Source organism: Ylistrum balloti, unplaced genomic scaffold (assembly GCF_031769215.1).
Source record: "Ylistrum balloti isolate Yb309-2 unplaced genomic scaffold, AGI_CSIRO_Ybal_v1 Utg371384, whole genome shotgun sequence".
Taxonomy (NCBI): domain Eukaryota; kingdom Metazoa; phylum Mollusca; class Bivalvia; order Pectinida; family Pectinidae; genus Ylistrum; species Ylistrum balloti.
Window position 1 is genome coordinate 37,906 of NW_026782729.1, and position 12,614 is coordinate 50,519.

The 12,614-nt window shown below is 34.6% G+C and overlaps 1 protein-coding gene across 1 annotated transcript; it reads right to left on the reverse strand.

The window, feature by feature from the left end:
• Positions 1-270: 270 nt before the first annotated feature.
• Positions 271-11,622, reverse strand: LOC132562268 (uncharacterized). Its single transcript, XM_060227008.1, has 11 exons — positions 11,564-11,622; positions 10,515-10,682; positions 9,641-9,833; positions 8,250-8,556; positions 7,435-7,566; positions 6,546-6,733; positions 4,070-4,266; positions 3,461-3,552; positions 2,402-2,456; positions 1,440-1,537; positions 271-622 (listed from the first exon to the last, which is right to left on the reverse strand). The coding sequence occupies exons 1-11, from the start codon at positions 11,620-11,622 to the stop codon at positions 363-365; spliced, it is 1,749 nt and encodes a 582-aa protein (XP_060082991.1). The 3' UTR covers positions 271-362.
• Positions 11,623-12,614: the final 992 nt, after the last annotated feature.

A 12,614-nucleotide genomic window follows, 5' to 3' on the forward strand; every position in this document is an offset into this window, starting at 1 on the left:
CATGATTCATGGAAAACCCAATAACTAATCTTTAAATGATTTCATCAGAAATACAATTTTAAATCCTTTAACAGACAATTTCTTTCACCAAATCACTTTATTCAGAGGACAACATCTAACAAACTAAACGAAACAACATGCATGTTTAGATATTTCAGTAATGATCTTAAACGCATGCTACCAACAAATCTTACTAACAAAGATAGTCTATTTCTCCTCAGCAATGAGGATGATCTAGAACATTCAAATTTAACAAAATACATTCTTAAAGTCTCAAATATAATTAAATAATGAACAAATTAGATCCATTAGATTTCTTTTGAATAATATCCCTGATTAGTTTGCCTAATTCTGGTGGCCATTTAACATGCCACATTACCATCTATACAGGACAAGACTGGAGGAGCATCATCTTCTGTATTAACTATTTCCAGCTCTGGGTTGAAAGCTACACCGACACTGATCAGATCTCTGTAGAAGGCGCCATCATTGTCACCACCTCCAAACACTAACACTTCGTCCTGGTCGTCGTTGTCATGGGAGTAAGGCAGGCACACTGCCTGGTGGCCAGCACGTGCAATTGGTTTGGGATCGAGACGGATACGCATCCAAGTCAGGGAATCTACAAAAGACAGGATCAAAGGTGAAAACTTATAATTGAAGTAAACATACAGATATCACAGAGGGTTGGGTTTTTTAACATTTGTATACATCCGCAAAACCAGTAAAGCTATTAAGAACAACCGTGTCCTCAGTTTTCCTGGGTGAAGCAATGTACTCCACATCCTCACCGGTGGAGGGCATGGATTTCTCTGTGAGGGTCTAAAACCATAACTTCACAGCTCTGAAGCTATGAGAAACGGACCATCACATCTCAGAATATAAACGTTCTTAGATTTTTCATCTTTCATCCATTTCCCAAACGTATGGAGATTACAGGCGTAGCTATAAGAAACTGGCCTCATTTGTAAGAAGCATACAAGATAAAAATCACACAAAAGAGCCTGGGTTCAATACACAAACAGCACATTACTGTACTAGAATACAGAAAAATAAGATTAGGTGAACATTTAGAAATTTGCGAATTTTAAAAAAAAAAGATATTTCTATTTCATGAACTATTTTCTGAAAATCCATCGAAAGGAAGGTGAAAGAGAAACATTTCAAAAAGACAATAAACCCAAAACTGAGTAGACTATTATAAACACATAACTACCTCCATTTCTATATCAACATAAACAATCATTATTGATGTCATATTGTAGGCCTACTGAGATTGAACCTAATGTAAAGCACCTGAAGAGTTGATATAAAAGTGCTTATGCTTTACTATGTACCGGACACCGAGAAATTAAAACTTTACAATATTAATATATAAAGCATTTCGTATATTTCCTAAAATAATGATGATTTCTGGTTGTTTATCATCTGCAACTTACCTAGACAGAAGACATGTGTGTCATCTAGAGCCAAGTTGCCATCGTAACCACCATGAATGAGGATTCGGTTTCCAGTCAGTGCACAGGAAGCATGCCAACTGAAAATACAATAATCAAATTTAACACCTTGGACTGAAGAATTAATGATATGACTACAGAAGATTAACGCTTAAAGACCATGGTCTTGATTTTCCAATATGTCTCAGAACAACCTGCATTCAAGAATGACCACATCTGTTCATTTTACAAATTAAGTCTATTTATAATGATTTTTTAAAATCAAAGATATTTCACAATTGTTAACATGTGTATGAAAATGTGAAGACTTTTCATCTTATAGATGACATTTTTCTCAATTCTAATTAAATGTTGCATCATTATTTTCATCCATGAAATCCTAACTTGTGTAGAATATATAAGTTATTCTTGTAAGATTTTCAATAGTCAAGACCACCATTATCCAAATTTTAGTGAGTTCTATTACCAGAGATATAGTAGGTTCATGGGATAATCTAGAATTTTGTGTTAACCCAGTGAGGAAAATGGGGGAATAGAGAAACTTTCGACAGCTCTTTTGTACAGATTTCAAGAGGAATAGGGTAAAAATAGATGCCATATACGGAGATTACATGAATAAAATTAGACATTATTGAAGGTAGATTGATACTTCTGTTTCATGATGATTCCAGTAGTATAATTTGTCTAGATTAATCCTTGGGGTTCCAAAAATATGGGTGTTAGCTAGGAAAAACAGGAGTCCACGACTCAAAAGACCCGAGTCCCAGAAATCACGGAACTGTTAGTGTTAGTTTGCAGTGACAACAATGAGTTATGTATTAAAAAGCTTCCTCTCAGCAAAATGTTTCATGGTTTTCAATTTAATACATTTGATAGGTTAGCAGTACTATGATTGAATGCCTAAGCTTCAAAACTTAATAAAGTATAACAAATTACCAACATACCTGCGTGGATTAGGTGGCGTGCCAGATACTTTGGGCTGAGACCACTCAACCATACCTGAAAAAACAAAAATACACCATATGAAATAAAACAAAGGCTTTAAATGTAACATGTGCTGGGAACCTTTTTAAATTTTAACGATCAAGGAATAGGTTGTAATGGATTACTCTCAGTATAAGATGAAAAATTTGATTAACTTAATTTGATACGTATTCTTAATGTTAATAATGTCACATTTTACACTGTTTTATGTCCACTACATGTAGACAAAGAGCCAAAACATGCCACAATGTCCCTGCACCCAGCTGTTGGTGTGAATATCCAGACATCTATGTTTGATGTAGATTTTCTTGGTTTTTTCAAGTAAATGTTAAATGTTTAAAAACCCCAGATTTTGATGTGGAACTCAGAGAAGCCTGTAACAGTTAATTCAGTATGACTATATGGTACCATGGAAACAGAGAAAATATAAAAAATGAAATCCTTCAAAAAGTACAATTAGGGCACTAGACAGAAGCAAGTTTCCATGGGAACAGCTAAATGGTTTCTGAGGTGCAGTGTGGAAAATTTTCATCCTTTTATAATTCTGTTTTCATGGTAACAGAACAAATATTTAAAAAATGAAACTTCTCCAAAAACACTAGCCTGATAAGTGCTCATTAAAGTTTTGTCAAAATCCTTTAAACACTCGTTAAAGTTTTGTCAAAATCCTTTAAACACTCGTTAAAGTTTTGTCAAAATCCTTTAAACACTCGTTAAAGTTTTGTCAAATTCCTTTAAACACTCGTTAAATTTGTAACCAAGAAAAACCCTTGGCCAGAGAGCCTAAGTTGATATACCTAGTAGGTGAGTTTCGCAGGGATAACAAACAAGTAAATATACACAGAACAGCAGTATAAACTACACAGAACTTAATTCTAATACAGTCTATTTACATGTAGATATACCATACACAGAACTTAACTCTAATACAGCCTATTTATACTAAACTCTTCTACAATATGTCTATAGCTATACAGTAGTAATATACCACACAAAGTCATCTAATGTATTATACATACTCAGGTCAAGTATATGTAAGTCATTGTAGACATAAGGTGCATCCCAGCCTCCAAACACCACCAGCTGATCCTTCATAAGAGTGGCAGAGTGACTGAAAACACAGCATCATCAAATTATAGGTCATAAGACTCCCATGTATACATATACCAGTGTGTGATGAATTTGCATATGTTGTTCAAATTGACCTTTGACCAATCATCACCTTTATATAATAAAGTGTAAAACATGATCTCAGGATACTATGGGGGTGATTATGAACCAAATCTCTTGAGATGTGGTCTTGAGATGTTCCCGAGACATAACATTGATTGGGAATGTGACAGACATGGGAAACACCCTGGATGCCCTATAAAACGATGGGGGTGTTAAAATGTCTGCTTCAAATATGTATACATATCAAGCTCAAGTTTCACACAAATTCAATTGTTAGCCAGCGAAACAACAATTGGTAACAGAAGTTTTTAAATCTATCAGAGAACATAAATACTTTGGTACCAAACTCACAAAATTACACTGATATAAGAAAATAGATTGATTTTGACTGATTACAGAAAATTCCCCGCTTTATCTGAAACAAGCATCAATACAGGTAGGTTTAACATACATACCCAGATCTGGCGATGGGCTTGTCACCCTTGATGATGGGTGTGTACCAACTTTCCATGACAGGTGAGAAGATGTGTACATCATTACTACAACCATCTGGCTGGGGGTCTGGTCTGGGATACACCCCACCAAATATCCATAGCTCATTACGATACAGTGTTGCACTGTGGTAAGCTCGTGTTGGGGCTTTCCCAGAGACCTGGCAATGAAAGAGATAGTTGGACTTCATAATGAGGTTGGCCTTAGTTATAACATTTTTTGTTTGACAGTTCCCTCCCCTTATCTACACTATCAGCTTCACTGATTCAACCAAGATATTTCAAATTTGTGACTGCTACATACAAACTGACACCTTACCAACCATCCAGTTTAGCTTACATTCAACTTTATAACTCACTGAATTCCACTGGAATGTTCCCAGGCCTAGCTTTAACATTTTTGTATGTTTACCATAAAGGGACAGGGTTTTTGCCAAGCATTTATAGGGTCCGGTACAGAGATCCATTTCCAATTGAAAATCGACACTGTATTTTCCCATAGGGGAAATAGTTAAAACATTATTTCCAGTCATTACCTTGTAAAGGTTTACAAGATGTATTTTGTGCTGGAGAGGATGAAAGGGAGATAAGCTACTGCAGTAAAAATAATCTCTAAAACAAACAATATAGTGACAGAAATAAGCAACTTCACTTTCTACCTTTCTGTGGAATGGAAGAGTGGGGAGATCAGGTGGAAGACGGGTCAATACATCAGGGGTCGAAATTAACTGTTTTAAAATTTCCACTAGCAAAAATTATGAACAAACTAGCAATTTTTTGGTGAAAAGGTTTGACTTTTATTTACTGTTATATTGAGTTTTTCAGGAACTGAGTGATATTGGAAAAGTTATCCAAGACATTGGATAAGAATGGCTGATTGCTACCTGTATCAACATTTTAAATCTATATAACTTAGAATTTATCAGTTTTCTTTTTTTCATGTATGAGCTACATCTAATCTGACTGTCATATGATCAGATCCATTTATAAATGTAACTGTACCCAAATTTATATTATTTAAAAAATTGTTCACATTAACGATCATTTCAATAAATTATTATCAAGACAACTATCTTCCGTGTTCTCGGCAGTCATTGCGCCATACTGTATTAACAACATCGTTACTAAATGATTTGTTGTATCCTAGAAAAATATTCAATTCTTTTTCTCATTTCCGTACCGTTTTTAACGTGGCCGTATATGCACGTTGTTGTGGCGGTGATTTTATATCAGCAGTGTCAGGAGAAACGCTCTCCGATTTCGACGATTTTTTTTTCAGAAGGGCCAGGCTGTGGCTGTTGACTATTGTCTTGGTCATCGCAAGCACTGTCAGATGCTTTCCTTTTGATAAAGTTTGTTATCATAGTTGATATGTCGCGTTTCACATGATGAGCAGACAGAAATCGTAGAGTTTTGCAAGACAACTTTTTATTCGGTTTACACATAACTATCAAGGGAAAAACTGGAGGAATTCCGAATGTATTGATGATCTATGTCACTTTAGCGTTTGTAAACTATTTACTCATTTAAAGGCAGACGGAGAAAGGCATTTTGTGGCAGATGTTTCGTCAAAAATAGTGATTAGGTATAGTTCATTTCCACTCGCAAAATTTTGCTAGTTCATTATTTTCCAGCTAGCAATTACCAGATATTAGCTGGAATTTTGCTAGTTGTATATAGTTAATTTCGAACCCTGATACATGTAATTATTCAGACAAATAAAAATGAATAAATTTCCAGGTTAAGCATGGAAAAGGACAGAGATAGCTCACGCATTGTTAATCCTCGATTCATATTTTATACAAGACATTAGGCAAGGATCAGTTGTAATGGACTGATCAAACAACTTTGGAATAAGATTCTTCAAAAACAGAAAGATCAAAATATAATTTCTGTTGAAATAGCTAAAATTCTAAGCATAAAAAGGTAATCTAAGAAGAGAATTTTAACTGGTTTACGAAATGGGAAAACCAATGTATCTTACTAATAATCAAAACAGGATTGCCCTACTTTGAATTCCGGAGTTTCAATACAATTATTTTTATTAAAGAGTTAAATTATTCTCAAACATTAAAAAATGATTAAAGAATAGAAATTATTATCTAATGTTAAATAATTGAAAACAAATGCTGATAGTATTTTCCCAATTTCTGCTCCCTTTACCAAAGTTGCTGACAAAAACCCCAAGTGAGGTGAATTGTACCAAATATTCTAATACCATTTCATTATATGATGTTGGAGAAAAAGGTATTCATACACAAATGTTTGAACATTCATTTTTGTTCTAATTTTGTCTCCTGCCCTCTATCTTTACAGATTTAATTTTCCCTTATGACTAATTCTTTAAAACTTGTTAAATTTATTCAAAGTTGAATTGCCTGATACCTTGTTCAATACACAAGTCACAACCCCATTCTTGTAAATGTTGCGCAAGACTAACCTTAAGTTGCTGCCATTTCCATTCGTCAATGTCCAACATATGTACATCATGGAACCATTTGAGGTTCTTAGACCCACCATATACATATATACAATTGACCATGGGATCGTAAGAGGCTGTGTGGCCCATCCTGTACTCAGGCTTTTGGGTCTCCGACTTCAGCTCTGGGCATCTCCACTTCCTTGTCACTACAGAACATGTAAAAAACATCAGCTCTATTCATGATATGGCTGTCTTTATAAAATGACTTTTAAAGATTTCTACAATATCATTTTTAGATGAATTTGATTCTAGATCTCTATTTTAGAAACACAGAACTTTGAGGTATCTTATCAAATTCCTAAGAAAAGTATTTACCCCATAGATATTAATTACACTTGTTCTAATAAAGCAACTACCGTATTTATTCTAATAGACACCCCAGGGGCATGAAATTTTTCAAGGAGGGGGCGTTTAATAGAACACAAAATTTCAGACTGAGTAGGTAGTCACGTTTCATGGCTACCAATTTGAAACATTGTTTAACAAACTAACAATTTGGTGTACATGTTTGAAATTGCAGTAACTCGAACATTGTTTTATGGAATGTAAACTGGCATGTGTTCTTGATTTTTGGATTTTGTTCTATTTTGGATTTAACTGTTTTATTGTTCAGAAATCCATATGTACATACATGGATATTTGGCATTTATAAAAGGTAAGTTTTGTGACTGGAGTTATGGAAAATTACTGAGAAAATGGGTGGGTGGGACATCTATTAGAGATGGGGTGTCTATTAGAATAAATATGGTATATATACACTATAGTCAATACTTGTAAAACATACCTGGATCTAGTGTCCATACAGTAAAAAAATACCTGGATCTAGTGTCCATACAGTAAAACATACCTGGATCTAGTGTCCATACAGAATCTTTGCTGAGTTGTTGTCGTTCTCCCTGTCCTCCAACAAGTACTGCCATTTTCTTCTCATGAACCATACACAAACTATGACCCCATCGACTGCTTGGGTTGGGACCAACTGGAGGAAATAACATCAAATTAGACTATTATTAACTAGAAGGATGTTGGTATTTCTAAAAGTCTTCCAGAAAACAGATCTTGATACTTTACTACACGAATAAGATGGAAATTGCATGATTTAGATACTTGACTGCAGTCAAATTAAGAATGTTTTTATATTTGTAAACATTTAACATATTTATACAGAAAATTGTTAACCTCCAAATCAAAATAATTTCTATTTTATTTTGCCCCTTTTCAATATATATATCATGGCTTCTTTCCCCCAGTATATACATCCACAAAACCAGTCAAGCTAAAGAACAATGGTGTCCTCAATTTTACTGGGTAAAGTGTGGATTTCTCTGTGATGGTCTAAAATGATAACTTCACTGCTCTGAAGCTATGAGAAAAGGACCATCACAGATTGTTAATTTGTGTTCCTTTGAAGCATAACTTATATATGTCTACAGTCAATCTCCAGATATATCTCAGACAGGGTTGGTGTATAGTTCACAGCAATTCTACAGTTCTATATCATATGGTCTGTTACATTATTATAGGTACCAATTTGTTTAAAGCAAAAATCCATGCCCAAGATAACTAACATGACAAATGCTTAAAATATTATAATCAAATAATCTGATTATTAAATTTAGCATCCATCAACTAAACCTGTCCTAGCCATAAATTGATTTTTACCTCTGCTTGTTACATCTTTACAGAAAGAAAGAGAGACTTTTGAGAGATTTGGAGGCTGGCTGTGAATGATTTTCTTTTCTGATGAGACCAACTTGGACAGCTGTGTTTCCTCCATGCTCATATTTTCTTTGTCAGATTTCTCCTCTGAAGACGATTCATTCTCCATCTTGAGTTTTAAGCCTCGGACTCGGGTGTTTTTACGTTGTTTCTTTGATGACGGTCCCGTTGGTGTCTTCTCTCCTTTACCCGTGCTTGACCTCCTTTTTTGTTTGGTGGGTTTAATGGGGTCTACCTTCTTGTCAATGATCTGAAAAAATAAGCAATGATAACCAAAAGAAAAAACAGGTAACGTCTAGTATAGATGTGATGATATTCTTTTCAAATTATCAAGGAGCCAACAACACAAGCTAATAGAGTTTAGTGCAAATACGGTAAACCTCTGATCAGTTCAAACACATGATTTTTTCAATAAAAACAATCATTTTCTGTCTAGTGATAGTTCGAAATTTTCTAGATTATTTCACTTACATTTCGAATTGTACAAACATATTGTGAAACTGCACATATTGCGACTGAAAAAGGCATTGTCATTACAATAATCGCTCCATGTGGTCACTATTCACATTTACATTAAACACTATGGGCACAGGCTGTAATTAACCATCGTAAGCAACTGATAACATAAGATTTGTAGTGTGATTTATTTCACATCTTGCTTTAACTTGGTGTGCAAGCCAGCTGACAACTTGAGACCCCAACTTGTATTACAAGATATAAGCGATCGGGCAGTATATACAGCTGACAACTTGAGACCCCAACTTGTATTACAAGATATAAGCGATCGGGCAGTATATACAGCTGACAACTTGAGACCCCAACTTGTATTACAAGATATAAGCGATCGGGCAGTATATACAGCTGACAACTTGAGACCCCAACTTGTATTACAAGCTATAAGCGATCGGGCAGTATATACAGCTGACAACTTGAGACCCCAACTTGTATTACAAGCTATAAGCGATCGGGCAGTATTTATGGATCATGGGATGTCTGCCTATGTTTTGTCAATGAACAACATTGTTTCATTTCACACTTGATATATATGCTAATACCATAGATGTGTTGTTGGGGCTGCTACAAGTATCCAGACATGGGCCAAATTTGAGGAGTAACAGGTTTGAAAATGTGTACATGGGTACTTGTCAAAAAAGAACAGTTTCTCCCCTGTCTCGGTCAACCATAGCATTATTCGCAGTTAATATGATTTCCTTTTCTCATCAAACTTGTACAATAACATTATTATTCAACATTAACTGAGAGAGATACAAAATCCATAAACAAACTAGTGAAGCTTATGTTATTTTTTTTCTCTTTTATATCAAAAGTTTTACCTGTGGTGTTTTCTCTGACTTTTCTTGTTCACTCTTTTTTGCCTTGAGAACAGGTGCTATGTGTGTGTCTTCATCACTGGTAGAGGACTTTGATATACCATGGATTTCCAGTACCAGCTTTGCCATGCCATTCTCTGTAGTGGATGTCATGCTATCTGGTATACCAGAGGTGCTTCTCTCCCAACACAGTGCTCTGGAAACAGACGAGTATCTCAAAGTTGAATCCATGCATGTAAATTGTAATTGTCCAATCTCAATTTTCATGCTTGAGTATTACCTTCAGAATGTAGTATACACATACATTGAATATAAATAGCAAATGGACTATTATTCTGATTTGATCAGGCATGTTTCTCTCATTCACTATGCAATGCTGGAGAGGATTCAGATATTCAATAAATGTAATTCATTATTGATGCAGAGTTTGAAACCTGCAATTCAGACTTCATGAATTTTCTGACATCAATTTCAAAGATTTTTCCAGGACTTCTTAGGGCCAGACAGCGATCAAAATATTCTTATTCAGTTGATGAGCTGTGAATAATGATTTCTTTTGTAGTTTCAAATTGAAAGTAACAATTGCAACAAAGAAAACAAATTAATCTCAATTTCTTTGTGACCCTTAGGGTCTGCATATTTCTTTAGGAAAGTTATTTTGTTTTGCATTCTTTTAAACAACAGATACATCAATTCAAGAACTTTTAAAGCTAAAAAAAAAGAGGCACTATCATTGAATTCCAAGACTAGTCTCCAGCTGGCAAGAGACTGAATTCTAATCATAAATATTGGAATCACCAGGAAAACTGAAATAGTTCAGTTTTCATTTGATTCTAAACTATATAATCTTTTACATTTCTTCTCATCATTTGGTTACCTATGTTTTTCATCAAGTGTTCCTAGTGTCAAAATATCATCTTTGTAGTGAAATGTAGCTTCTATGGACACATCTCGATCACCAACTGGGAACTTTCCCAAACAGAAGACTACCATTTGATCAGGCAATGGAACTGAACAATACTGATAGAACCCTCCATCACTGACCCTGAAACATCATAAAGCATATCAAAATTTTAATGTTTCATTCCCAAGTGAAGCTGTGTTCATGTTGTGGAATGTTCTCAATTTATAAAGGTTACATAAACTGCTACTCACTGTACATGTAACTTTAGTAACAATATACAACCAGACTCCTTAATTATATGGGCATGTAGGTATCCCAATGTGCAGTGGTTGTCCCAATCCTGCTTTCTGGTCTGTGATATGTAAATATATCTCTTCCATATTGTTTAATATCTGTCCAATTTTTTCAATGATTTTTTTTCTCTCTCAAAACATAATTAATTTATTATAAAGAATAAGTGGATTTTCTTCTTATGCATAGTTTACCTTCCTGAGAATGTTGTGGCAATGTCAGGAGGTAATGGTATCAATGATAGCTATTGCCGACACAATTTTAACCCGTTAACTGTCGGTATAATGGAGAGTGGCTCTCGGATATAGACTTTACGTAAATGTTATGTTGGAAAGTATCTGCGGAGGTTCCATGTTCTCGCACAGCAACAGAAGGGAAGAATATGTATTTTGGTAAATTTGCGTTCTTGATGCTGGATGTATCAATGGCCATGCCCCCAGTCCTTGCTGATGCTGACTTTGTTGCCGGTTGAAGGAAGGGTCCGGTGAAACGAGGCCATGAACGTTTTTGTAGAGCATCAACTACCCTCGGCATGTATTCTTCGGAGGGTGCTTTGAGCGAATTCATTACCATTACCCAAAAATTTTATCACAGTGTTATCGGTAGCAATCAAGGAATTTTCTATCTGGCCTGCAACCTTTTCAGGGTAGCTCTCATGTACCACAGGCACAGATCAGCAGATGGCAATTGCAAAGAAAAAAACAACAGAACATTGTGTAAAGCAAACTTACCTAAGTTGACTTGGTGGCTCTTTTGTACTGTTTATGCTATAAATCGTGAGTTCTGCCATGTTCTACGGCAAAATGATTTCCCTCCCCTGCTTGTCTACATTAGCGCCCTTTCAGTGATTGTCAACAAAACCACTCTCGTAAATGGCGCTAAATCGAATGCAGTAATTGCGCGCGCAATATACTATGACTTATAGTCCTTTTCAATAAAGTGTTGTATATATATGTCTGCCGATAAGGATGTTTTATAAGCCTTGTTTTAGAATAAATGGTATGGATTATACAAAACTGTGATTGTACTAAGTAACAGATACAAATATACATAAATGTTTTGGTTTTGTAGTCACGAATCTGTAAAATAAATGTTAACCTTTCGTTATAAGCGGCGCTCCCCTGAAATAATACCCTTGTAATTAGTGAACTGCTAAATCACAACTTCTGAAAAACGTCAAGATCTTGTAGATAACTTAGTGTATCTGTTTCCCATCAACCATGTGTAAAAGCTGAGTATATTACATAGAAGAAATAGTGTAATCTGTGTTGTTTTTGTCAGCAGATAGGCCATATGGTGACAGTATTTTTTCTTTTGTTTTTCTTTTGCTATACCTGTATCAGAGACGTATATAACACCTGTGATATATTCGTCTCTGCCTGTATACAATTTTTGATATCGTAAAATGCTTGCTATTTTTTGTTTATCTTGGTAATCAATGATATCCAGCAATAGAGAATTCTTTTTAAATAAATCCAAATATGGGAATATGAAACAACATATTTCTATCTAAAATATTCGAGTTTCTGATGTCAAAACTTAATCGCGTCTTATTTTTGGTATCAAAGAATGCTCAGTATTTTCATATGAAATTAAATAAATTTTGACATCATGTTTTATGTTAAAATTGTTATTGTAATATTTTTTTCATTTTCACAGAATATCAATGTTTTTTTTTTTTTTTTAATTTTAAAGATAAGAAATAGCCTTTTTTATGTAACAAAATTATTATGTTATGTACAATCTATTGCTGATTGTCACATGTATATGTTACGTTGTACC

Coding starts and splice junctions, on each gene's coding strand:
- LOC132562268 (XM_060227008.1), bottom strand. CDS start 11,622: ATGGCAGAACTCACGATTTATAGCATAAACAGTACAAAAGAGCCACCA. Junction 8,557..9,640: donor AGTCAGAGAAAACACCACAG/GTAAAACTTTTG, acceptor TTATTTTTTCAG/ATCATTGACAAGAAGGTAGA. Junction 3,553..4,069: donor AAGCCCATCGCCAGATCTGG/GTATGTATGTTA, acceptor CTGTGTTTTCAG/TCACTCTGCCACTCTTATGA.